The sequence below is a fragment of the Tinamus guttatus genome, unplaced genomic scaffold (assembly GCF_059628265.1).
Source record: "Tinamus guttatus ecotype Peru unplaced genomic scaffold, ASM5962826v1 Tinamus_guttatus_pri_ptg000439l, whole genome shotgun sequence".
Taxonomy (NCBI): domain Eukaryota; kingdom Metazoa; phylum Chordata; class Aves; order Tinamiformes; family Tinamidae; genus Tinamus; species Tinamus guttatus.
Genome location: NW_028288973.1, coordinates 1,015,136 through 1,041,219, shown reverse-complemented (window position 1 = coordinate 1,041,219; position 26,084 = coordinate 1,015,136). Strand labels below are relative to the sequence as shown.

Genomic DNA, 26,084 nt, shown 5'->3' with positions numbered 1-26,084 from the left:
GGGGAGGGTGGGAGGGGGTCGGCTGCTCGTGTCCTGTTCCCGACAGAGCTGGGCAGGCGCCGGGGGGAGCGCGCCCGGAGGATGAGGGCAGAGATGCCAGGAAATGTTCATCCCGCGTGACTAAGAGCAGCTGAAAGCTTACTGTGGGTGAACGGTTGCCTTCCCTGCTCTTCTGAAGGCTTCCCTCCCTCCCCAGTTTGTTCAGCTTCTCTTCTAACCCTGCTTTCCTCCTTTGGGTGCAGTGGGGAACAGGATGGGGAGCTTTAGCTGGCTCAGACTGGAGCAAAGCCTAGGAAATGAAGATCCTTTTCCTTGTCCGTCCTCTCCACCCTTCTTCTCCCTTCAGCTGGTTCATGCTCTGTGGTGCTCTCTCTTGTTAGCAAATCCTGAGCTCAGATGGGTTCCCCCCCACTCTTCCCCCTCCTTGAATCTGGGAACCAGTGGTTCCCTGTCTGCTGGGAATCCCATTCTCCTAGAGCTGTGAAATGAGACTGAACAGGGACTGGGCTGGAGTCAGTGTCTTTAACTGTTGTGCTTGCGTTGGGAGGGGGAGTCATCTTTCCATATCCCCCTGCTCCAGCTGCAGGCAGAGTTGTTGGGCTGGGAGGGGGGCTCTGGGGCTGGGAACCTGTTGAGTTCAGGGCTGGGAAGAGTTTGCTCCTGTCTGTGTCATCTCCGTAGCTCCTTGGCTCTTGGCGCTAAACGCAGCAGGGAGGAAACGCACCTTTCCCGATGCTTTAGCTACTCCAGCAACCGTTTGGGATCGCTGTCGGACTCGTACCTGTTTGTCCCGTGTGCCAGCCCTGAAAGGGGCATGTTTCAAAGGGGCCTTCTCTGGGGGCTTAAGTCTTCCCCCAAGGAGCCCCTGACTCCTGCTCGACAGACGGAGAGGAAGCAGCAAATCATCCTACTCCCTCTTCCCCCCCCAGCTAGGTGGACAGTTTGGTTGGGGGGGACGCGTTATGAGGCTTTTTTGTTTAATTTTGGGTTGTTTTTAATTATTAGCTCTTCGATTTCTTCTTCCAGCTGGGAAAGGGATGGGCTAGAGTTGGGGAGAGACTGGACATGAGCCCATGTCCAGGCAGCCACGCTGGACCGGGCGGCACTGGTGCCTTGTGCCCCTCGGCCTGCAGCAGTGGGCAGGGGGTTCATCCCGGGCACTTGATCACTGTGACACAAGAGCAGGGATCTGCACGCCCAAAGGAGACCAGGGGGTGGCATGTCCGGAGCAATCCCCGTTCTGATCGGACTTGTGACCACGTGAGCTGCTTCCCTTCCCTAAGCTGGTTTTAGCTGGGCCTGGTTTTAGAGGCATAAGCAAAGTGCACCTGGAATCAGCTTGCTAGGTGTGGAAGGAGCCTGTGAGATGGAGGCCAATGGATGCTGCTCGTTCTTGGCTTGGGGGCAGTGAAGGTGAGAGGTCTTGGAGCTGGGTATGCAGTGTGGTGGAGGAGAAGGGGAAGCAAAGGCTTTACGCTGGGGCTTCTGCTGTGTCTTACTTCCCTTTCTGGTCTCTTCCAGGGTTTTGTATGGGTTTTTCTTTGCAGATCTTGTTTGGTTCTTGAACAGACTTGTATATATTTTCAGTGCAAATTCTGTAAATGGAAAAAAAAAATTTAAAACAAAACGCCCGGCGCGAATAATCTGCTGTATTTATGGGAAATAAAGAGAGTTCTTTCCTGATCTTTTCTCTGTGTCTTTCGACTCTGGGAATGCATTTTCCCCTCATCCTTCCAGCCTGCAGAGAAGTTGTTTCTATCCTGACAAGGGTCAGGTGCCACGCACGAGGGTGTTGTCTTAAGCTTAAATCCTACTACTGCTGTCCTCTGTTTCATGCCCCTGCCTCTCCTTGGCCTCACACATGGTTTCCCTACTCCTGGGAGGGGGCCGAGGGGAATTGTGGAAGTCCCCGGTTGCTCTCAATTCCTGTTTGAGAGCAAGTGGCTTCCATGCTGAGAGCTGGGGCCTGCCTGCCCCTCCTTCCCCCTTCCCACAGGAGGTGGCAGGCTGGGAAGGCCCCCGCGCCCCCTTGCTCAAGTGCAGCCCCATGTGGCTGGTTGGGACTGGCTTGGGGGAGCTCCCTTGCGCCAGGGTTGCTGCACGGAGCGGCTTCCGGAGCAGCTTTCCTGCTAGGACTGTGGCTGGAGGGAGAGTGGGGTCCGCTTCAGGTAGCGGCAGCATCGTGCCCCTCACTGAAGGTTGCAGGCTGGGGGGCAGGTCTGTCCACTGTGCCCCTAGGAATTACCAAGACTGCGTGTGAGGAGAGAGCCTGCTTGGTCACTGCATCCTGCAGCGCTGCCGAGGGAGCTGTCCGGGCTGTGTGGAGGGTCGCGTGACCCTTTGCAACAGGTCTTCAAAGTGCTGCTCTGCTTTCAGTGCGCACGATGACCTTACGGAGCTCCATGGGGACTCTTCAGTGGAGTATTGGGTGGGCTGCTCCACCTGGCTCCTGTTTGAGAGCGACGTGGTGATGGGGCAGTCTCACCTTGAAGAGCGCCATGCCGGCGATGCCTCTGCTACCTGCTCCAAGACATGGAGGGGCTGGTGGAGTGGCCCTTCCACCTCTCTCTCTTGCTGTTTGTCTCACGTGCTCATGAGCTGACTGCTTCCCGCCTCTGCTCCGACGCTAGTTCCTTTGCCGGCCGCACAATGTACCTGCCACCCCCGGCCTGCCCTCGCAGTGCGGAGCCAGGGAAGTCCCGGCTGCAGGTAGCCGCAGCTGAGAGGCTTCATGTCTCAGAGCTGGAGTGGAGGGGTGGCTCGAGCAACCCGCCTCCCCGAGCTCTGGAAGGAAGCTGAGCCCAGATGCTGTGGGGAGGCTTCAGCGCTGCAGCGAGCAGTGTGGGAGCGCGGTGCTCGCAGCGCCTGTGCGCGGGAGGCGCCGCTCTGCGCGCGCCCGGCTCGCTGAGGGCTGCGGCGGGAGGCGGGAGCGGGGAGGAAGGGGCCTCCGCAGGGTGTAAAGCAACAGCCTCTTCCGCAACTGTGCGCGAGGTCCGGGGAGTCTTAGCAACAGCAGCAGGGGAAAAGCAAGGAATACAGAGGCGGCCACGGGATTGATGGCTTGGCACGCTGAGCCTGGGGCCCGGCCATGCTGCGTGGGGGCAGGCAGAGCGCTGGAGCCTGTTCTCCCGCTTCTAGTACGACAGAGGATCTGTGCTGCAGGGAAGAGGCCAGAGATGGACCCACGAGGATGAACAGGTGCCCCAGGGGCACTAACAGAGTCAGGGTGACGAGGCAGGGCAGGAGGTGTCAGGTACATCAGCCACTCCATGAACGCTGCTCAGCCAGCTGGCAGCGCCACGGACTGCTCTGCATTGCTGCTAGTGCTGGGGAAGGCAAGGGAAAGGGAAAAAAAAACCCACCCTGGCTGAGAAAGAGTGAGAAACAGAGCGTGGGCCCTTCACTTGGGCTCTGCAGCAGCTTGTGCTTGTCCTGCCTTGTTACGTGTTTGCTGTAATAATATTTCCCCTTTAAGGCTGGGCTGAAGTTATTTATACTTGTGGGGTGGTGACAGGAACACAGAGCGGAGCAGGAGCCCTCAACTGCTCTTACCTGATCTGCAGCAAGGGTGCAGAGAAGCAGCTCGAGGAGGAAGGAAAGCCAGAAAAAAAGAGGAGAAGGACCGAAAGAGGGAGTTTGGCACAGGGGAAGAGAAACCAGGCAGGACATCCCCGAGGACAAACGAGGGAGGAGAGAAGGCGGGAAACAGAAAGAAGGGAACAAGGAAGGAGAGGAGTAAGAGGGAGAGGTGCCTGGGAAAAAAGCAAGGCAGCCCCTGGGAGTTGAGGGGCTGTGGACATCCAATGCCGAGTGTCGCCTGGCAGTGTTGAGCGGGTAGAGCCACGCGGAGCAGCCCCCATTTCTCAAGATGATGAAAAGGCAGTTTCATCGGATGCGGCAGCAACTGTCCCATCCCAACCTCAGCGGCCGGTAAGGACTTCTCCGTGAGCGGGGCCAACGTGCTGGGAGGAAGCAGGGCGCAGCTCCCAGGGGGCTTGTGCCCAGGCCGGACTGCTCTCCTGGGCGAGACAGGGAAGCGGAAAAGGGGAGAACGACCCTGCTCTTAGACGATCTCTAGCGTAAGCCAAGAGGCCGTGCTTGGCCCAGGCGTCTGCGAGCGGCAGGGATGCGCTCGGCAAGCCGGGCCGAGGCAGCGCAGCCGCCTCTCCTGGGCCTACACGCACTGCGGCTAGCGGGGAAGGGCCCCTCCGAGCTCCCCTCCGGCCGGGTTGCCCAACGCTCCCCTGCCGCGGCCCTGACGGCAGGGGGCTGTCAGCAGGTGGCAGGGAGGCCGCTGGGTGGGAAGGGACCCCCATCGGAGGGACTCCCCGCAGCCACGCGCCGTGTGGTAACGGGGGCACGAGGAGCTGGGACCTCTCCGCTGGGAGCCCAGCACAGTGTTAGCAGCCTCCAACCCAGCGGATGCTCTTTGAGGAGAGGAGCCGTCACCCAAGGGCCCTGTGACCCTGATCTGTGGAGAAGACACGGAGGACTTGCAGTTTCATGTGAAATCCTCCAGCCCGCTCCCACCTCCTCTGCTTCTTTATTTTCCTCCCCAGCTTTCCCAAGGTCTCCCCTTGCAAAACCCAGCACTGCAATGACAACACAGGGCTGGGCCTTCCCTTCCCGGCCTCCTCACTCCCTCCTTCCTAGAGCCACCTCCACCTGCACACATGCAGGTTCCCTGCCGCTGAGAGGCCCAGCGGGACTTGGGCTTGTCCCTCAGGCCACCAGGGTCCTTCAGTCAGGCGAGCAGATGCGCCACACAGAAGTGATTCCCAGAGCATGGTGGCCTCTTGCTCTTGTTGCATTTCCCAGCAGGTTTCCCTTTCCCCTCTCTCCTCCCTTGAGGAGGGTGCCAAGCCCGCTCTATCTCCCCTCTCCCCAGCTGCAAAGTCGCTCCGCTGCTCTGGATGCACTTCCCTTTCAGCTGCAGCCTGACAGCAGAAAGCCTCCACCGGCTCGTGCAGTCCCTCCGCAAGATGTTTGCCCGCTGCGGAGCGCCTGCTCTGTGGGCTGCAGGCGCACGTGATGCTGCCGGCCTCCAGGCAGCCTCCCCCATTTCCTGCAGCTCCACAGACCTGGCCCCTTTCTGCTCTTGCAGACTGAGAAGAGAGAAGCACGAACCGACCAGGCAGGGGGACAGCCCTCGTGTGGGGCAGGGAAGGGGCAGTGGGAAAGCAAATGCAGGTCCCAGGGACTTGTGGCCTGAAAAGCCAGGTTTCTCTTTCACAAAGAGTCACAGAGGTTTGGTGGTTGTGGCAGCTATTGTTTCTTTTTTTTAAAAAAAAAAATGTTTTTCATCAAGATTTTCTGCAAACCAGAAGCTTCCTGGATGGCTTTGCATGATCTGTACCTCATACTTCTTGCAAAACCAAACAGAAACAGTTATGTTTAGTCCTTCCGGGGGGCTGGTGTTCATCTGAGCTTCCTGCTGACCACAGTTACCCGGTGCCGCTTGCTCCCACACTGCTGCCCCTGCAGCTTCCAGCCACTCCGGCCCTGCAAACCCCTTGCAGAGATGTGTACAAGGCCCTGGCAGAGGCTTCCCTGAATTCTCCCTCCAGGAAGAGGTGTTTGCAGCTATAATATTTCAATAGCAAAATTCCCACCACAGCAGTACCCCGCCAAGGACTTTCTCTCTGAAAATCTGGCCGTGTCAAGACATAGTGAGCTGGGCGCTCCGATTCAGGATTCCTATCTGAGATTGTACCCTCGCCTTGGGGAGCTGCCAGCCGCAGGTGCTGATGCTGCCCTGTATGGGCATCCCAATCTAGTTATGTTCATTCTTCTAGGGGATGGGAATTCTGCTGGCCGGCAAGGTTGGCTGCTTTTCCCTGATCCAGATGTTCTCCTCTCACGGGCTCACTCTGCCTGTAACCTTGCGCTTGATGGTCCAGGGCATAACCAGTGTCTTCTGCTCCCTGGAGCCATGAACAAAAAACAAGGGAAACAAATAAGGACCTGCCTTCCCAAGCAGGCCAGGTCAAGGGTGTCCCATCTGCTAATGGCTCCTTCTCCCCCTACAGATCCCAAGAAGCAACCGAGCTTCTGACCGAAGATTTGCTGCAGGTGAGGTGTGGGCTTGGTTGCCCGGCATGTGCCTGCTTGTGCTTACACGGGAGAACATGTCCTGTTCCCAGCGGCAATCTGCCCGGCTGGCACGTCCAAGTCACAGCGCCAGGATCTCCCTGCGTGCCGGAGGGCGATGCCAGGGCTGTAGCGAGAGGTTCACACAGATACCAGGAAATCTGTCCCGGCTTTGCCTGGCCCTTGCTCTTCGCCGTGCTGAGCTGCTCCTGTCGCGGCAGCTTTTGTTTGCCACCCAGCTGTGCTGGAGAGCGGCGTTACAACATGCCGGCAGCCACAGGAATGCGGAGTTCGCTTCAGCACCCTCAGACCCTGTCACATCCCAACCGTGCTAAGGAAACAGCAGGCTGCTGCCACAGGAAGGGGCTTCCCCAGCTGCCCATGCAGGGACAAGCCCCAGTGCTCAGCACGGCAGGGAGGCCAATGAGGCCTGCAGGGTTTTGTCCCCTCGGGTGAGACTGCTGAACAGACCTTTGCTCCTGCTGGGAGAAGACGCTGCTCCTGGCGAGAGCTCCCAGGGCCCGCTGTCCCCGGGCAGGGCTAGCCAGGGGCCCAGCTTCTCCAGCCCTCTTCCACCTGCAGATAGAGCAGAGGATCGAGCCAGCCAAGCGGGCGGCTCACAGCGTGTCCAAGCGGCTCCAGGCCTGTCTGCAGGGGCAGTGCGGCTCCGAGATGGACAAGCGAGTGGTGAGTACGGTGCTCCCGCCACGCTGCTCCCCACGCTCACCCCTGCCCGCAGCACAGGGACACCGTGGCCATCCACGGGCAGCCTCGGCTCTGCAGGGAGCTCCGTGCAGCCCACAGGGGCGCCTGGCTCAGGGCCTGCCTCCAGCAGCGACCGCCAGCAAATGCCCATTGCAGAGCACGTGTCCCCCGGACACTCGCTCAGCCACCAGTGGTTTGAGGTCGGGGCACTCGCTGGGTCAGAGACTGTGGTTTTGTTATTGATAACCCTACAGAAATACTTTGTGCACGTTACTTTTGGAACCCCTGTGAACCTCCTGCATCCACAACATCCTGCTGTGAGAAGCCCCACAGCGCAGCCAAGCACAGTGTGCACAACTGCTTCCTCTTCTCTGGGTTGAACTTGCCACCCTGTTTCCAACTGATGCAATTTGCAGCTCTTGTCGGGAAAGCAACTGCCAACAGCCAATCCGCCTTCATTCTCCCTAGGCACCCTGTGATTTTGTGGGCCCGTCTCCTTGCTGGCCTAATGAACCCTGGCGTGGTTACTCACTCCTGTTTAGGAAACTGTTCTGTACATGTAAAACCATGGCAGAGCTGGGCTTGGAGGAGGTCTCCATCAGTTCCCCAGCCCTCCACAGCACAGGAGGCAGGAGGGTTTCTTACCAGTTATGGGGTCTTGGTGCCTTCTTAGACTAAGTGGATCCTGGCTTTGCCTGGAGGGACATGGGATGGACAACCAGGCTCCTTCCTCAGCCCGTGAGGCCGGTGGGGTTGGCTGGGCCAGGGGAGATGTGGGGCTGCAGCTCTGGGCTTGGCAGCTGGCCAGCCCATGTCCCCTGGTGCTAATGCTGCTGCTGGTGGTGGTGTTGCCCTGGGGACAGGGAGCTGCCAAACATCAGCTCATGGTTTCCTTTCCAAAACTGTTGTCTCTGTGCAGAAGAAGCTGCCCTTGATGGCTCTGTCCACAGCAATGGCTGAGAGTTTCAAGGAACTAGACACAGAGTCCAGCCTTGGGTAAGAGCCAGTGGGGGAAAGGGCCGGGGTGATCGTGAAAGGTGCCAAATCCTGGCACATGCCCCTACGTCCAAGCTGAGCTGTCCAGCTCCCTTCTCAGAGCCCAGCAGGGCCCCTCACCAAACACCAGAGGGGACAACCACTGCCTTTGGTCTTCAAGTGCAGAAGGGGCCAGGAACTGTTCCCACTATTTGTCGCCAGGAAGGGGTCTTTGGCCTGCAGTCATTTCCTCTCCCCATGCAGGAGAGCCCTGGAGATGGGCTGCTGCATACAGAGCACGCTCGCCAAAATCCTGGCCGAGTTTGAGATCGCCCTGGAGCACGACGTCCTGCAGCCGTTGAACAAGCTCAGTGAGGTAGCCCTGGTCACGCTCCTTCCTCTGCTCTGTTCCTCCTGCCTTCTCCTTCCCGCGCTCCTCCGCCTGTTCTGGCCCTCCATGCCTGGAGCCTTCCCGCGTGCCCAGGGCAGGGCAGGCTCCGGGACTCCCTCTCTGGCCCCTCTCTCCCAGGAAGAGCTTCCCATCATCCTGAAGCGCAAGAAGACGCTGCAGAAGTTGATCTCAGACTGGAATGCCATCAAAAGCAGGTAGAGGGTCCAGTGGGGCGCGGGGCGGCAAAGGGCCCTGCCGTGGCAGAGCATGGAGTAAACTGCCCCAGCCCCGCTTGTGCATCTGCAGTCACCAGCTCTGATTGCTCCTGGGTGCCCCAGGCTCGGCATACGGCTGCAGCCTGGTCTTTTTTCCTTCCCCATCTGAAAGGCTGAACCAAGCTGCCAAGAATTCCAGCAACAGCACAGGCACTGGCACCGGCCCTGGGGCATCTGCTGCTGCCAACAAACTGGAGACCTTGAAGGAAGAGGAGGAGGAGGTGAAGAGGAAGGTGGAGCAGTGCAAGGTGAGAACAGCCACCATGGTGGGGCAGCTCTAGGGCTGGAGAGCTGCTCAGCTGTAGCAGCCCCATCCAAGGCAAGTCCCACACCAAGATGGGTGGCAGCAGCAGGTCCAAACAGCCAGCACAGCTGCAGATGGGTCCCTTGAGGTGCAGAAGTTGGGAGATGCCCCAAGCCCAGGGAAGGTGCTGCTGAGAGGAGGCTCCAAGGGTTGGAGCAAGGAGCTTACGGGATCCGCCAGACTGGGACCTAGCTGAGCTGGGCTCTGTGTTGGGTTGCTACCCAAATGCAAGGAACAGCAGTGGAGGAAGCCAACAGGATCCCAGCCTGTCACTCCCTCACACTGCCCCATAGCCAGGGCTGCCTCTAGGGGACACCAGGAGCCCCTTTTTTAGGGGATCATGCTGTCTGGGCAGCTCATGGCACGAACAAGGGGCACAGCTTGAGGGGGCTTCATGATATCAGGCCCTCTTCCTCAGGAAGCCCAAGATGAAGTGGACAGTTGCTCTTTGCTTTCTCTCCTTCTCCAGGATGAGTACATGGCTGACCTCTACCACTTCTCCACTAAAGAGGACAGCTATGCCAGCTACTTCATCAGAGTGAGTTGTGTCCTTCCGTTTTCACACCCCCTCTTTAGCACGTTAATGTCTCCTAGGGTTTATCCAGGGCACAGATCAAAGCCAACCTTGCCCCTGTCCACACTGGGTCCTCCAGCCCGGGCAGGGGAGGGTCCTGCACACCAGCAGCAGCCCCAAGGAGGGCTTTGCCTCCATGCACTGCAGCCTCGTGCTGCCACTAGCGCCAACGGCAAACAGGGCAGCTTGGCCCAGTTATCCTGGCTCTCCAGTTCATCCTACCCCTCAGTACTGACGTATCCACAGACCCCGCAGGAAAGGGTCCTTGCAGCTCCTGTTTTTATTCCTTTTCTTCCCCATCTCCATGTGGGTGCAGTATCTGAGGAGAGGGCCCCTCCGAGAGGGGCAGGTGCTGAACTAGGGGCTGTCTGTGTGTGCTCTGTCCGGCAGCTGATGGAAATCCAAGCCCAGTACCACCGGCAGTCCCTGGGATCCCTGGACTCGGCGCTGGCAGAGCTGAAGGAAGCTCACAGCCAGACAGGTACCGCCTGGCCCTCTGTGCAGCCCGTGTGGGCGACATGCCCCGCTGCAGGGGATGTGAGCACGGTAGCAAGCTGGGAAAGGCAGACGTTCCCTCTCTGCACTTGCTGCTGCCTCCCACACCCGTCTGGTGGGAAGAGAGGTTGGAGGCTGCACAGGAGTCTCGAGGTTCTTGCCCACCGTCCCACTTTCGCTTGCCGAGCAAGACCCAGCCTGGAGCAAGACATGGCTGTTCCGACAGCCATCAGATGCCACCAGGGCCACGGCTGCCTCCGGCTCTGCTTACCTGTCCTCCTGTCTTCCAGAGCCCTCCTACGCTGCAGACACGCCAGTCACAGGCTACTACGGCGTGTCCCTAGAGACGCACCTCAAGAGCCTGGGCCGGGAGATCGCGCTGCCCATCGAGGCCTGTGTCATGATGCTGCTGGCCTCAGGCATGAGGGAGGAGGTCGGCATCGCCTGTGACCGCCTGCCTGCCCCACAGCTTCCTCCCCTCCCCGAACAGCCCCGGCACCCCCTCACTCTCCACCTCCCGCCAGGGGCTCTTCCGGCTGGCGGCGGGCGCCTCGGTGCTGAGGAGGCTGAAGAGCAGCTTGGCGAGCGGCTCCAATGCCCTGGAGGAGTTTTGCACAGACCCGCACGCCGTGGCCGGTGAGCGCCCGTCGCAGGCGGCATCGGGTCAGCAGACTCTGCGCTGCCCTCCCCAGTGCCCTCCTCACCCCTCTTCCCTGCCAGGGGCACTGAAGTCCTACCTGCGGGAGCTGCCCCAGCCGCTGATGACCTTCGAGCTCTACGACGAATGGGTTAAAGTGGCCAGGTAGGTTGGAATGGAGAGGTGGAAAAGCCTGGTAGGGGGAAAAAAGCTCACTGCCACCCCCTTCGCCTATCCTGGCATGCAAAACAGGGCTGCTCAGCCTCACTTTTCACAAGAGAAGATAAAAACCCAGCTCCTCTGGAGCATTTTTCCAAGGGGATCAGCTCAGGGCCAAACCCATGTAGTCCTGATGAGCAAGGATTACTACTCACAGAAGGGCTCATCTCTCCCGGGCTCATCCTCAAGATACGTTCATACCACAGTAAATCCCCTGGGGCGTTTTGGGATAGTATTTTGTCCTCTGTGCATGCCTGACCCACATGGCCCAATACATGTAGCAGCATTTGGCCTTCTGCCCACAGCGCATCCGCTGTCCTGGGCTGTCACCCACATGGGGTGACAACATCAGCCTTCTCAGACTTCGCGCACTCTGCCCAACTTCGTGGCATGGAGGAGACCCAGCTCTCTTCTCCCTCTTCTCTTTTGCAGCTTCAAGGACTCCGATGGCCAAGTACAGAGTCTCCGAGACACCTGCAGCCGCCTGCCCCAGGAGAACTACAATAATTTGAGGTGTTTGTCAGGGACAGGGTTATTTTTCCCCGTGCAGTCACCAGGGGCACCTTTCCTTGAGCCACGCTTACTGCCCTCCCACCCTCTCTTTCCCTCACAGGTACCTCATCAAGTTTTTAGCCAAGCTGGCCGAACACCAGGAGGTCAATAAAATGACCCCCAGCAACATTGCCATTGTGCTGGGCCCCAACCTGCTCTGGGCACAGCCAAGCACAGGGTAAGGCTGTGTTCGCTTGGGGTGGTGGGAAGCAGCTCCTCTGCTTTGAAAAATGGTGTTTTGGGGGTTTTGGATTTTTTTTTTTTGGCTAATCCTGCAGGCCACCTGCACCTCCTCCATCCTGATGTCCTGTCCCTCATCCCCTACCAATATGGAGCACCACATCCCCTGCCCAAGCTCACGGCCTCTTAGTAGCAGACGTGCCCTCCCTGCAGCTCTGTGGTCACCCCCACTGTCCTGGAGGCATCCAGGCCTCCAAGTGTCTTTCTCTGATGTCCCCTTAGCCTCTCAGCTCTCCCTCACTCTGTGGTCTCTTTCAGAGCCACCCTGGCCTGGCATCTCCCCCACAACTCTCTGCACACCCCCTCATCCACACCTGGCCCTTGGGCACCTGCCTGCCTGCTAAGCTGCACCCTTGCACTGAGGTGCACAGTGTAAAAGGCTGAGTCCTAGACCACCTGTGACATAGATGGCCTCAAATTGGCTTGGAAGCCAGGATTCCAGGATAGAGAACAGCTCCCAGTTCCCTTTGGCTGTCTCTATTTCAGGTCTGCCCAGCCAGGAATTAACATAAAATGGGTTCACTCTCTTTAAGTCCTTTCCTGATGCCTCCCCCACCTCTTTCTCTCAGAGATCCCATGCAGCTGGACTTGGCCTCGGTCTCCTCCATCCAGGTGGTGGGCATTGTGGAAGCCCTCATCCAAAACGCGGACACTCTCTTCCCCGGAGGTAGGGCCACAGTTTCTCTCTGTCCTTCCTTCTTCGGGGAGCAGTAACACTGGGTCCCACTGCTATTGCTAAGTGCAGCGCAATAGCCAAAGAGCATCCCGTGCTGGTCAGCTCTGTCCTGCTCCTCTGGGGCTGCTGCAGAAGGGATTTGCAGCAGGAACAGTGCTTAACTGCAGCCCATGTTTGCAGCAGGGCAGCTGACAAAATGAGTTAGAAATCTGCCCCGCTTTGCTCAGGGAGACTGTGAATCACAGGCTCAGTGGGAAGGGAGCAATGGAGCACGATTTTGCCTCTGTGAGACCTGACTTGGCCCAAGTTTCCAGCTCAGCTGAGCTTGTGTCTCCTAGAGGTGCCCTCACACTGATCTGCTGAGCACACATATGTTGTCTCACATATAAGCCACAAGCTTGTGGTTTGTGGCTAGCTGGGGACTCTAATCCTGCTTCAAGCTCTGTATAGAAGCAAAGCAGCTCTCTGCCACCCATTCTCCCTGCTCACGCCCTCAGACACCAGGGGACTCATGGAAGAGAACTCTAGAAGCAAAATCACTCTGCAGGAAGGCGATCAGTCCCATCAGGTGGAGCTGCTGCCCCTAATCTGCACATGGGTCTATGCTCCAGGACAAAGTGCTGGGGCTATGCAGTATGAGGAAGGATCAAGTGCACTTTCAGTCCCCAAGAGAGGTTGATATCGAGGGCCAGGCTGTCTTCCCTCCCTCAGACAAAAGCTGAGGTCCTAGCCAAGAGGAGGGAAGGGGTAGGGTGCACTGGTGCAGGAAGGCAGCGGGGCTCAGGAGATTGCTGCATGTCTGGGCTATACCCCCCCCAGTCTGCTCTGACTCCCAGTCTGGTGATGAGTCCTGTGCAGCGTTTGACACTGCTAGTGTGTACAGTTCCCTGTACAGTTTCCTCAGGTCTTCCTTCCTTTCTCTCTATCTAGAGATCGATTTCAACGTCTCTGGCATGTTCACACCACCTGCGAACGCTGTACTCAGCGAGGCTGGCCCCGTGGAGGAATTGTCTCCCAAGTCTCCCCCAGCCACTGCCCCTGCTTTCCCAGAGGAAGAAGCGTAAGTCTGACAGGAGCTGGCAGCTCCGGCTGTCCTGGCTCTTCTCCCTTCCCATCCCACCCTGCACCCGTATCTTCACACAAAGCCATGGCCTAGGCATGGGGCACCCCATGCCAAGGACCAGCTGTCCCCCGCAGAGGCATGGACTCCCACCATCAGCAGGATACACTGACTTCCACTGCCAGCAGCATAATCAAAGCCTGACTTGCCCCCTTTTCCCGCAGCACGAAGGATCCCAAGACGAGTTCTCAGACAGCTTCTCCGAAGGTGACCACATCTTCCGAAGGTTCAGGGCTGGTAGCCCCAATGCCAGCCAGTGACACCACCCGCAAAGGTTAGGCCGTGCAGCAGGAAGCCCCAGACCACGCACCAAGATGCTGGCAATGATCAGGAGATATCCCCAGGCCTACCAACCCTAATGCTGCATTTTCTGGTTGCCTTCAGCCCATCACACCCTAGAAGAAAGGGTGCTCAGGGCTGCCCCTGTTGCTGAATGGGAGGGGAAGGGTTTGTGGTCCAGCTGTGTAGAAAGGATTCCAGCCTTCATTTCCAGCCACTTCCATTTCCACCACTAGCCGAGGTAGGACCATGGGATGGACCTGGCTAGCTCTCTGGTGGAAGAAACTCCCTTCTTTTAGAGCCTTCGAAGTTCAGGGTCTCTTGAGGAGGGGAGAAGGAAGGAAAAGCCCCCAAAGCTGGTGTGTGCTCTGTGCGCCCAGCTCGGTGCTCCAGGATGGGGTTTAGGAGCTAGGTGAGGGGCAGTGTGCCCATCACTGTGTCACGTGTGGGGCACTGCACGTGCCTCGAGGCAGCACCACAGCCCCTCTCCAAGGGATGCGCTGAGACCTGCGCGGAGGGGAAGCTAAGCCCCCCTTGGCTTCCTTTCCAGGCAAGCGCCCGGCTCCGGCGCGGCCCACGGTGCCGCCACCGCCTGTGGCCCAGCCCCGCAGCGCCACTGCCACCCCCACGGCCCCCGAGGACGCTGCTGCCCCCCGGGCCCTGCCCCGGCGCATGGCGGGGGCCGCGAGCCGCGCACCCTCCGTGGCCCCGCCGCTGCCCCCGCAGCCGAGCCGCCGCCAGAGCCGCGACGGCCCCCACCGGCCACCCAGCAGCGAGGCCGGCACCGCGGCTGAGCCGGAGCACAGCATGGACTGTGCGCCGGGAGCTGCCGACGAGGGGCAGCCGCTGTCTCCGGCAGGAAGGAGTCCTCCCGCGGCATCGCAGCCAACGGGCCAGGCCGCGGAGATCGACTGAGTGGGGCCGCGGGACTCGGAGCACCAGCTCTCCTGCCCTCCTGCCACAGGTCCGAGGGAGACGGGATCCAGTGCTCCTCCAGAATCCCCTTCTCCTCCTGTGGCCGAGCATCCGGCACGAGTGCAAGGGGAGCTCTGTGAAGACGTCCTGGAGGTGTGAGAGACGATGTGTCCTCAGCTCCTCCCTCTGCTGCCTTGGTTCATCCCGAGCGGACCCTTTGCGTGCTTCTCCCTCTCTGTCTGCCCCTCAGAAGGTCTTTCCTCCTCTCATCACTGCTTAGCCCTGCCATGTTCCTGCTATCACGAGCGCGGGTGGACTTTCCCTCTTCCCCTTCGACTGGCAGGAACTTCCCATCATGACGCACCCTGAACCTCAGCTCCTGGAGAGCCTTACTGCGTTGCAGGGATTGCAAATGCCTGCAGGAAACCTGTGCCCTTGCCCAGGCCCATATGCCCGATCCTGACTGCTCCTGTGGAGCCATCCAGCACTGTGGGGGTCAGGGATCGCTGCAGTCAGATACTTCAGATCAGTGTTAGGGTATGTGGTGGCGAGGGCCCAGTTGCTCTGTTTCTCCTGGGCTTGCCCTCCAGGGCCACATTGAAGAGTCAGCCCCACAAAGAGAGTTGCACAAGGCTGTGCCTTATCCACTTTCTTTTATCAAAATATTGTCTTATTTTAGTGCCCTCTTGTTCCCCAAACACTGCAGTGTCAGTGTGGAAAGAGACTCTAAGCTGTATTTGTGATATTTAGGCATGAGGTGGGAAATGCATCACCAGGCAAAGAGCAACTGCTTCTGGCTTCAGAAGCGTTTCAGCTGAGAAAGCCTGGCTCCACAGGCTCGTATGGTTGTTTACAGATGCAAAGGAGTAATTTTAAACCCTAACATCTATTTTTGCCTTAAAATGTCTTGTGCTACACACAGGAATTGGTATGGTTGGTTTTACAGCAAGGGTTTTACAATGCAAACACACACTCATTGCAACTAAATTATTTGAAGAGTCGGTGCCAAAATTACACCGTGGTGTTGCTGCGCACATCATGCTTTGCAGCCTGCGGTGCAGGAGGCCAGCAGAGAGGATGGGGACAGGGGCTGCTCCCTATAGGTATAAACATCGGCAGGACGTGGATCAGCGGAACTGGGTGCCGGGAGTCGCTCCCCAGCGCCCGGAGGGGCCAAGGGGCCCTGCGCCCGCACGTTGCCATGGCGATTCCCGGAGGAAGCGGTAGCTGGGGCCGCACGTTGGCCAATGCGCAAGCACGGTCAGGCTTTGCCCCGCCTCTTCGCCTCTTTCCCAGCAACTAATAGGACAAGCTGGGTGCCACTCTCGGGGCTCGCCCGCCCCCCCAGCGGCGAGAGTCTCACCGCTGTCTCCGCCTCGCTAACCCCCTCCCCGCCCCTTCCCCTCGAGCAGACTGGGCGCTGCCGCTGTCACTCCGCCGCACTGCGCCTCTCATTGGCTCGCACTCGCGGAGGGCGGTGCTGAGGGCGGGCCGCGGTGCGGGCGGCCGCGCGCTGATTGGCGGCGCGGCGGGGCGGTGGCCGTTGGGACGGTTGGCGGCGGCGCGCTGATTGGCGGCGCGCGGCGGCGGCGGCCGTTGGGACCGTTGGTGGCAGCGGCATGGCGGGCTGCCGGCGGCTGAGCGGCGCGGGCTTGCGCGAGGTGCTGGGCCCGGCGCAGGGGTTGCTCTTCGACTGCGACGGCGTGCTGTGGGCGGGCGAGCGGGCCGTGCCGGGCGCCCCCGAGCTGCTGGAGCGGCTGCGGCGCAGCGGCAAGGCCACGCTCTTCGTGAGCAACAACAGCCGCCGCTCCGTGGCCGAGCTGGAGCGGCGCTTTAGCCGCCTCGGCTTCCGCGGCGTCCGCGCCGAGCAGGTCTTCAGCTCGGCGCTCTGCTCCGCGCTCTTTCTCCGCCAGCGCCTCCTCCTCGGCGGCGGCGGCGGGCCCGGCCGCGTCTTCGTGCTGGGAGGCGAGGGGCTGCGCGGCGAGGTGCGCGACGCCGGCCTGCGCCTGGCGGGCGAGGGCGAGCAGGGCTCCGGCGACGCCGAGCCCGTGCGCGCCGTCCTGGTGGGCTACGATGACCAGTTCACCTTCGCCAAGCTGGCGCAGGCCTGCGGCTACCTGCGCGACCCGCAGTGCCTCCTGGTGGCCACCGATCCCGACCCCTGGCATCCACTCAGCGACGGCCAGCGCACTCCCGGTGAGCTCCCCTCACCGCTCCCCCTCGCCCGGGTGCGTCGTGCCAGGCAGCCCTGTTTTCCCCGGGTTTCTCCCACAGTATGTCCCAGGGGTGGTGGATGCGCTGGACTGAGGCCTGGCCAGGTTTGACCACTGGCCCTCCTTTGGGTTTGTGCTGTTGCCCAGGCCCATTGCGGCCTCTTTGGTGGTACTACACTGGGAGCTGGCTCAGGTTTCTAGTGAAAGGGTCGTCCCCTGTGGGATTTGCCATGCAAAGCTTGGATGAGACAGTTTGCTAAGCAGCAGGACAGGCTGTGTCTCTCTCGTGTATCACTCAGAGGTTCAGATTCTCATAGGGTTGCTGAGCTGCTAGTGCTCCACAGCCTACGTAGTCGTCTCACGTAATGCAAGGTGCTGGGCTGCCTGTGGCCATTGTGTGGTTATCTCGCAGTTATTTCTTTTTCTCCTCCTCCCAGGGACAGGCAGTCTCACAGCAGCAGTGGAAACTGCCTCTGGCCGCAAGGCGCTGGTGGTGGGGAAGCCGAACACGTACATGTTTGATTGCATCGTGGAGCGGTTTGGTGTAGACCCCTCCCGCACCCTCATGGTTGGAGACCGCCTGGAGACAGATATCCTCTTCGGCAAGAACTGCGGCCTCTCCACCATCCTTACCCTGACAGGCGTCTCCCGCCTGGAAGAGGCACAGGCTTATATGGCCAGTGACAGCGCAGCTGCCAAGGATCTTGTGCCCAATTACTATGTGGACAGCATTGCAGACTTGATACCAGGCCTGGATGAGTAGTGTTTGGTATATGTGAGGGGAAAGTGATTGAGTTCCCCATCCCAGATCTCCATCTGCTCCCCACTCTCTCTTTCAGCCCTATTTCCTCATTTTTTTTCCTTTTTTTTTTTTTCCCCCCCTCACATTCCAGTACCCTTCTTTAGGGGCAAAGAGTGTGGGGGAAGGAGGGGACACTGTTCCAGTTGTCTCCATTCTATGATAGAATCCTTCTCTCCCTCTTTGTCAGCTGCCAGCATCTCTGAAAGAGAGCTGGAGGGGCCTTGAGGATGACGGGAGCCAAATCAGAGTCTGTTTGTGGTTTCTGTCCCTACAGTGGTTAGGGACTGTCTGTCTTGTTTATTTTTCTCATAGATAATCAGTGGTGGCCTTTTACTGCTGTCCCTTCCCTCGTGTAACTCTTCTGAGCTGCAGCCCCTGCAATCCTTGTAGTAACCTCCTCCTTCCCAGGGTATCAGCTGTCTTGTCACCCTCTCTGTCTCAGTCAGTGCCAGGAGTGTGTCGGGGTTCTGAAGTGTTGAATGAGAGCCTCCCACAAGCACAAGTGAAAGGGAGCCTCATCTCTTCTATCCCCTGTTCCTCAGAGATGTTTCCCTCCAACCCCCTGCTCTGGTTCCATTAATAATTATGCCAGTGTCTGAAGGACTGTAGAAAGAGAAGATAGACTGTCCGTTTCTGTGCCAAACAATTCAGGCAAGCTGTGACTGTGCACAGTGGTTCTGTGATTGTATTATTTTTTTAACCCCATCGCCCTCTCCCAAGGAGCCTGTGAAGGGGAGAGAGCTCCTAGATCAGGAACGCACAGCAGTGATGGACTACATGGCTTTCCCCTTCCCCCTACTCAGTGGATTTTGCCATAGCATGGTGAGAAAAGGGCTGATGGGGGGTCTGTTTTCCAACCACTGGTGTGCAGGTGGGGTGTTGTTAGTATTGTCACTGCTGTGAATCTGTCACAGCCCTCAGAATCATTCCTTACTGCTTTGTCTTTCTAGTTTTTTTTAATTTACCTTATTTATTGAACTTAATTTATGTTAAAATATTGTATTATTTGTATAAATTATGCTGACTGGTTGTGCCAAGGGGCATTGATATTGATGTTCTTACACTCACTTGCCATGTCTCTGTATATAATAAAATGTGAGCATAGGCTGGAAATGGCCTCTTTTTTTTTTTTTTTTTTCCCTACTTGTGGTCTATGTTACACTGGACCCATCAAGGTGGGAATGACCTGGGCATCTTTGAGCCCCTAGAAACTCCATTTGACTAAGCAGGTCGTGGAAGGGCTTTTACTCATAAGGCTGTGCTAGGTAGGCAGAAGAGCGGATGGACAGCAACTTGTGGACAGTGTTTTGCCTTCTTATACTATTGTTTCCTGCTGCCTCTTACTGAGGGCTACTCTCAAAATATACAGCTTGAAACTAGGGTGGAAGTGGCCCATGTGGCTATGACATAGGGCAAAGAGCTGAATGGTGTCTGGATGGGTGAATTAGAGAAGTGAGCTATGCAAACTTTGCCCAGTTCTTTTTGCTTTCCAGCAAGACTGACTCCTCACCAGGACACGATTTCTGTCACTAAGCACATGAGGTCTGCCTGCTGCTGCTCAGACAGCCTCTTGCATCCCTACAGCCACATGCACTGGTACCCAGCTCTTGAACATGCGGGACTGTGGAGGGACGAGGTGTCTCCTTAGCCTTGACCTGGCTGGGGGAGGGCAAAGAGCTGCTCCTGTGAGGCTGCTGTAACCCTTTTCACCTATACTAAGCCATGAGTGAAGGGGAATTGGGTCTTGCCACATCCTTGGAGGTGACTTTTGCTGGACTGGCAGTCATTGTTTGCCTTGTTCTGTGTCCTCTTCCTTAGCTTTGCTGCGATCTGAGATGGAAGGAGAAAATATGTTTTGGGTAAGAAAAATGGCTGAAATCCCACAAATGTCCTTTGTCTCCTGCCCCAGACGGGATCAAAGTCTGTCCTTTAGTCTGTCTGACCTCTTTAATGGTTGTTTCCTGATAATCAAGCATTTCATTTTCCACTTTAGTAGATAAATTGTTTTAATGGACAGCTGGCCTTACATATAAGTTATTACTGGATTAGGTCTGTGGTAGAACTAGATGCAACATAATGGCATTTTTCAAAATAAGTTAGGAGACGGGACTCCAAATCATAAATACATAAAAAAACGCTTAAAACACTCCGAAGACTGCCTGTCGTCTTAGTGGGTTTCCTTTGTGTGTCTTTCTCTTCCGTCTCTAATTAGACTATCTGAGGAGTGGTATTCACTTAATGAGCATCTGATCAACACTTGTATTGCTGAGCAAAGCAAGGTCTCTGCTAATTCTAACTAGACATACCCAGACCCCAATTTATTTTGTAGAACTCTCAGTTCTCACAGCAGGCTGGACCTCACACCTTTGGTGTGAGATTGAGACACCTGCATGTGAAACTCTGCATGTCTGTAAATCACATCAGTCCACTAGATGTATATGCACAGAGGAGACTGTGCACAGTAAGAGCCTACCTAGGAATTCCCCCTTTTTTTTTCCAAGGCTCCGAGGGTGAAAACTTCTTGTGCTCCTCTGCCTCATTCCTTCTCTCCTTTCAAGCTGTCACAACCAGCAGACTGGAGGTAGCAGGGGGTGATCTGGCACCCAAGAGTACACAGCTTCTAGCAGCTGATTGGATCATAACAGCCCAACAGCCTGTGCTTGGCTGCTCCCTCGACTTTGGCTTTCTCATGGTTCTTTATGCAGCTGACGCCCCTGTTGGGGCCCAGAAAGTGCCTCCTCTCCCCAGCAATGCAATGGGAGGGTTAAGCGCTACCTCCAGCCAGCGGGCGGCTGCTCCATCCCAAAATTGAATGAGGGTGGGAGCAGCAATCAGAGATCCATCAGGCCTGCTGAACTTCAGTATGTGGGACTTCCTTCTGCTACCTTCTCCCCTGTGTGTGGTGAAGGTGAGAACAGATCTTACTAGAAAATAACCGCTTCCCAGAGTCCCCAGGGAATAGTCAGTTCTCCATCTAAGCCCTTCAGATATCTATTCACTCTGTGTTTAAATCTCCAATGCTAAAAGCTGTGCAATATTTAATGGGATCAGTCCATGGCCTGGGGTTCTGGTTCCTGCCCTGAGTTAGGCCTGGGGGCCTGCAGAGCATGTCTGCTGTTGATTTGAAGTAAGTGGCAGCTAATGCCCAGATAGACTGATCTGTTGGTACTGGGCACTTTTTCTTTCTTAGGTTTGCTGTTTAACCAAAGCAGTGCAATTGCCAAAGAGAACAGGGCTGAGAAGAGCAAAAGCGTGGAAGTACGAGAGAGGGAGTGGGTGGGAAGCCTGACTTAGTGTAATGTAGAGAAAGGTATTTATTTTCTCACCTGCAGAAAACTGTACAGTTCTTTCCAGCTGTGCAATAAAGACAACACCCTGACCAGGAGCAGACTTACTGTTAGCCAGGGAACCTCGTATTCTTCCACACGTAAGTGTGGTTACTGTGGCAACCTCTGGTTGGATGATGCAAGCAGCAACCTGCAGAGCATCAACTGTTCTGGACAAGGCCCAGGGAGAGGCTCAGGATGCCCATGTTCCCCAGGCCTGGTGAGGGCTACGTGGCCACGGGAGGCAACTTCATGTCACCACCCAGGCTCTAGGCATCCTTGAGCACAGACGGGGGGAGGAGGCTGAGAGCTGGGCAAAATCTCCCTGAACTTTTGGGAGCATGTGGCAGTGAGGAAAAGGGTCACATTAATAGGCAGGCTAGCCTGCCTGTGTCTGCAGGAAATTACCTCTTCAGGTCCTTTAGGTCAATTTCATGTATTTGAAATCAGTAACCTGGAGACAGTCTGTGTATGCTCCTCTGTGCCCGTGCGCTGCTTTCCTGTACTGCTTTGTGATCTCTGGTTCGACTGCTGTCACCTACCTGACTTCTAGGGCACGGAGGCTGTAGGAACCTGGTGTCCCCTAGTTTGAAATATTCTTTAACATTTCTTTAACATGCTTTTTTTTTTTTTCTTCTCCTAGGATCAACGTATTAGCTGGTCCTTTCTGTTTTTCTTTCTAAAGCCACACATACCAAAGCGTATCACTTTCTCCCCTTTACACTGCAGGAAGACAGCAAATGGCCCTCAACACAGGCCAAAGGTGTTAATCATGAGTGGATATCTTTAATACAAGGGACTTGTGATCATCCTAGCTGTGATGTTTCTGGCATTCAGCCATGTGATGCGGTAAGAGAAATGGGAGGATCTGGAAGGTACTGGGACTAGCAAATCAGAGGAGTTTTTTTGCATGGGAAAGTTTCTCCAGAGCCAACAGAGAATCATGATCCTAAGAACTTGCTCGATACTTGCCTAACCTGATGTGAAACTCCCTTTTGCCAAGGTAGGAACCTCTGGCACCACCCTGTCCCGCAGCACCTGGAACAGGGAGGAGAACATAAGAATTCCTGCTCTTGCATGGCCTGTTACTGCCTGCCTTCAGGAGGCAACCAGCACCTGCACTTCTTCTAGCAATGTCACAGGTACAGGTCCCTTCTTCACAGCAGAGCTTCTCTCCTTGCTCCTCACATGAGGCAGGGCCACTTCCTGCCTGTAACGTGAGCTTTGAGACACCCCTTTCCCATCCTTGTGTCATTACCCATTCCTTTTCTCCTTATTTTATCTTCTTTCACTGTGAGGACTCTGACCCCAGCAAACTCGCCAAGCAACCCAGGAGACTTTCATGGCTATGCAAGTATGGGAAATGCTGCTGTGCTGTTAGGCTTTGTCTGCATGGAAACAGTACATGGATAATGTATTGGAAGTGCTCCTGGTACACAAGTTTTTTTTGCTTTCTACATAATCCCTGTGAGATTCTAGACATCCGAACCAGCTGAGAGCAATTAAACTCCAATTTAGAGACTAGCACTCGTTGTTGCAGCTTCTGCCTGCCACTGCAGCAAGGCTTCAGCAAGATTTGAGCATGGGGATGGGCTGTCTCAGGCAAGGGAACCTTGCACCAAAGGCTCAAAGCTCTGAGGAAATACCTCAAGCCACTCTACCATAATCGGAATATCTGCAGTGCTCTGCTTAAAAGCCCAGGGCTTTTAAACAGGCTTTGCAAAACTCAGATTGACTCTGCTGCAAAGCTAATGCTAGCTCAGAAGCATAGAAGGTCTCCTGCTACTGCGGCCGAAAACTGCTCTCTAGGAACGAGTGGGGCTCAGGTTGCTCCAAGCTCTGTGCACAGCAACCTTTGCTGAACCTCTACCTTGCCTTCCACAGAAGCAGCACAGAAAGCAGTAGCTGGTTAAAATTTTGGGGAAGCAATTGATTTAATGTTTGTTTCAAGTATTCTGAAATGACTCAGGTACGGTTTTCTGTTTCCTCAAGGTGTATTCTGCTGCTGTACTACTACTGCTTGTGTGCAAGTAAGTAGTAGTTTTCCACCATTCAGATATCGGGGAAATTGAGTATTTGTGGTCTGCTTCCTAGAGATTCCCACCCCTACACCTCCCTACTCTGCTAGAGCAATGGTGGTCAGAACCCTGGCAAGCTGCCCATTCCTTGTGAAGCGGAGGAGTTCTCGAGTTAGTGTCCCCTGCTCTGCTTCAGTGTGCTGAGGCTGCTGATGCAGCTGAACTTGATGAGCAGACCTTACGAGCGGCATGGCACAGGGCCAGCTCCTAGTTGTGCTCTTACAGCACTTGGGGGTGGAGGTGTAAGGGATGGTGATATGTTCCCCTGCAGCACTCCAGTACAGGGACCACGGGGCAGTAACCTGGAGATGGCAATGTCTCATGGAGGTGAGGTGGCCGTACTGTTGTGGTGCAGAGCTTAGACTGCTGACCTTTACAATGCTCATGGCCTTGCAATTCACCACAGTCAGTCTCATTAACTTTCTTCTGTAGTTTCAGAGGGGGAAGGACATATGTCACTGAGCAGTGCCACGTTGTGTTGGATTCCTGTTTGGCCACATGGCACTGTATCTCCTTGAGCTGGAATTGCTGGAAACCCACCTGTTGATGGAAGTTTCCAGCTGATTTTCCCAGTCATCTGTTTTGGCATCCCAGTGTTAAAGGTGCTCAGGAAAACTTTCTAGAGAAGTGATTTTCCTCATCCTGAAGGTTCAGCTGTCACTCTGGTGGTCATTGTGTCAAAAGCATGGTCCCCCTGCACTGAAGCACACTCTTTCTCTGGGTCCAGAACAGTCAATCCATGCCTGGAGATGGCAAGCAGCACATGCTCCTAGCTGGTGTACCTCTTAATGGACAAGATCTGAAGCAGACCCTTTTGCTGCTTGCTGCCACAATACAAACCTCTGCCGTTATTACTTGTAGGTGGGATGTAAGGTCTCCAGTATACCTCCTGCAACAAACAGCAGCAGGAAAATCTGCTATCTGAACCCTGTATCAAATCACCTCTTTCCTCTCTCTTTCCACCACAACTATGAGGGACTCTGCTGCCAGTTTCATGTACCAGTGGAGTGAGAGTTGTTGTGAGTCACCACCACCATCTACCCATGAAGCACCACATGTTACCATGTCCTTTAACACACAGGTAGGTTATACCTAGAGGCCACAGTGTTGGGCAAGACAGGACTAAAAAAAAAAAAAAGGATAGAAAGGAGGTATGACAGCTGAAACTGCTTTTCAGCAGACCTCATTTTCTCTGTTTACTGTGTGTTTCATAGAAGGAAAGGAGCAGGAGGTTCCATGCCACAGTTGCTCCATAGCTCTGCAACCAACATAAGCTGCCTGGAGAAAAAGCTGTTATTTTCATATCAGTCTAATGTGTAGCTGCAGGAATGCTACCACAAATGGAATCATAGAATCATAGAATGCTTAAGGTTGGAAGGGACCTCTAGCGATCATCTAGTCCAAGCCCCCTGCATACGCAGGGTCACCTAGAGCATGTGGCACAGGGCTGCATCCAAGCGGGTTTTGAAGATCTCCAGAGAAGGAGACTCCACAACCTCTCTGGGCAGCCTGTTCCAGTGCTCTGTCACCCTCACTGTTAAGAAATTTTTCCTTAAGTTCCAGTGGAACTTTTGGTGCTTCAGTTTCCGGCCATTTCCTCTAGTCCTATCAGTGGCCACCACTGAAAAGAGACCAGCACCATCCTCTGCACTCCCTCCCTTGAGGTACTTATATACACTGATTAGATCCCCTCTCAGCCTTCTCTTCTCCAGGCTGAACAGGCCCAGCTCCCTCAGCCGCTCCTCGTAGGGCAGATGTTCCAGGCCCCTGATCATCCTTGTGGCCCTGCGCTGGACTCTCTCCAGCAGCTCCACATCCCTCTTATACTGTGGAGCCCAGAGCTGGACACAATACTCCAGATGTGGCCTCACCAGGGCTGAGTAGAGGGGCAGGATCACCTCCCTCGACCTACTGGAGACGCTCTTCTTAATGCACCCCAGGATCCCATTGGCCTTCTTGGCCACGAGGGCACACTGCTGCCTCATGGTCAACTTGTCGTCCACCATGACACCCAGGTCTCTCTCCGCAGAGCTGCTCTCCAGAAGGTCAGTCCTCAGCCTGTACCGGTGTCTGGGGTTATTCCTCCCCAGGTGCAGCACCTTGCACTTGGCCAGTTAGTGCAAGGCACTGGCAAACAGCCAAAGGTGGGAAGACAGGGTAGAATGCTCTTTTGGAGTGTTATCCTGGTAAATGTGAGCTCATTGAAATATGGATAGTCAATGACAGCTGTCAGGGTAAAGAATGTGAAGTTCTGTCCTTGTACACATTCAAAACTTGCCTTCCTTTGGATTGTTGAACAAAACCCCTTCCCAAGGGTGGAAAAGTCTGATTTATAACTGCAGGCAGTTTTGACTGTGCTTCTGGGGTAACCTTCTTTCACTGGCCATTGTCAAAACTCCAAGGCTTCCAACTGTTCCTGGCACCCCAGGGTGCAGCAGTCACCCCATGGCTACAGCTCTCTGCTCCAGAGTTGTTTCTCATCCCAGCAGTTCCCTGCTTCACCACACAGCCCTGTTTGGCACTGGATCGGTCACGCAGTTCCTCTATTCAGGGCAGCCTGGGTGCCAGTGAGCACAACGCTGTGTCCTGAAGAGCAAACCACACAAAATGTGCCTGAAAATCCTGTAGTCTGAAGCCAAGTCACGGCCTCCCTTCGTATATATTTAATCAGCTCCTTCTGTGTTGAACTGTGGTGTGCTAGGGGTTGGTATCTCCTGTGATGCCTCCAGCTGTTCTTCGTGGGACTATGCCTTCCATCCATGTCATGTAGTTTAAATGTTATAGACGTATGTTTTCCAGTCTGCACATCATCCTCCCTTCAATAACAGTCTTAAGCAGCTCTTCCTCCATCCTTTGATGGATTCCAGACACTCTCGTCACTGGTTCATTCACACTGCATCAGCTGCACAGCTACCAGAATCAGATTTTCTATTTTCCGGGCCTGTAGCAAAATGAAGAAGGGCCTGATCCTTTCAGGCGCTGCTGTAAAGCCCTTAGCAGTTTCAGATGCCTGGTGAATTGGACTTGAACTCTGAAGTTGAGGGATAGGGAAAAGGGGCTGTGCCCAGCCCTGCTGGCTGTTGCTGGCACGCTGGCCAAGTTCATGCCAGTTCCTGGCTCCTACAGGAGAAGGTACTGAGCCTGCAAGAAGTGATCTGATGAACCATACTGGGTAGTGATGATTTAAATGACTCTTTTCTGTTATCCAAATACCCAGG

General features: G+C 55.9%; 2 protein-coding genes across 2 annotated transcripts; both read left to right on the top strand.

Moving 5' to 3' along the window:
- Window positions 1–3,868: 3,868 nt before the first annotated feature.
- SH3BP1 (SH3 domain binding protein 1) lies at window positions 3,869–14,608 on the top strand. The gene is made up of 18 exons (XM_088531845.1): window positions 3,869–3,930; window positions 6,030–6,072; window positions 6,673–6,777; window positions 7,715–7,791; window positions 8,035–8,146; window positions 8,300–8,376; window positions 8,549–8,684; window positions 9,210–9,278; window positions 9,705–9,795; window positions 10,100–10,242; window positions 10,334–10,445; window positions 10,530–10,611; window positions 11,098–11,178; window positions 11,279–11,395; window positions 12,027–12,124; window positions 13,064–13,193; window positions 13,418–13,527; window positions 14,083–14,608. Exons 1-18 carry the CDS (start codon window positions 3,869–3,871, stop codon window positions 14,445–14,447), a joined length of 2,010 nt encoding a protein of 669 aa, XP_088387971.1. The 3' UTR covers window positions 14,448–14,608.
- A 1,444-nt stretch (window positions 14,609–16,052) lies between these two features.
- Window positions 16,053–18,575, top strand: PDXP (pyridoxal phosphatase). Its single transcript, XM_010224162.2, has 2 exons — window positions 16,053–16,643; window positions 17,098–18,575. Exons 1-2 carry the CDS (start codon window positions 16,067–16,069, stop codon window positions 17,421–17,423), a joined length of 903 nt encoding a protein of 300 aa, XP_010222464.2. The 5' UTR covers window positions 16,053–16,066; the 3' UTR covers window positions 17,424–18,575.
- Window positions 18,576–26,084: the final 7,509 nt, after the last annotated feature.

Excerpts from the sequence above, each read along its gene's own strand:
- PDXP (XM_010224162.2), top strand. The coding sequence starts at position 16,067 with ATGGCGGGCTGCCGGCGGCTGAGCGGCGCGGGCTTGCGCGAGGTGCTG. Across the intron at positions 16,644-17,097 it reads CGACGGCCAGCGCACTCCCG|GGACAGGCAGTCTCACAGCA; the intron begins GTGAGCTCCCCT and ends TCCTCCTCCCAG.
- SH3BP1 (XM_088531845.1), top strand. The coding sequence starts at position 3,869 with ATGATGAAAAGGCAGTTTCATCGGATGCGGCAGCAACTGTCCCATCCC. Across the intron at positions 6,073-6,672 it reads TGACCGAAGATTTGCTGCAG|ATAGAGCAGAGGATCGAGCC; the intron begins GTGAGGTGTGGG and ends TTCCACCTGCAG. Across the intron at positions 7,792-8,034 it reads GACACAGAGTCCAGCCTTGG|GAGAGCCCTGGAGATGGGCT; the intron begins GTAAGAGCCAGT and ends CTCCCCATGCAG.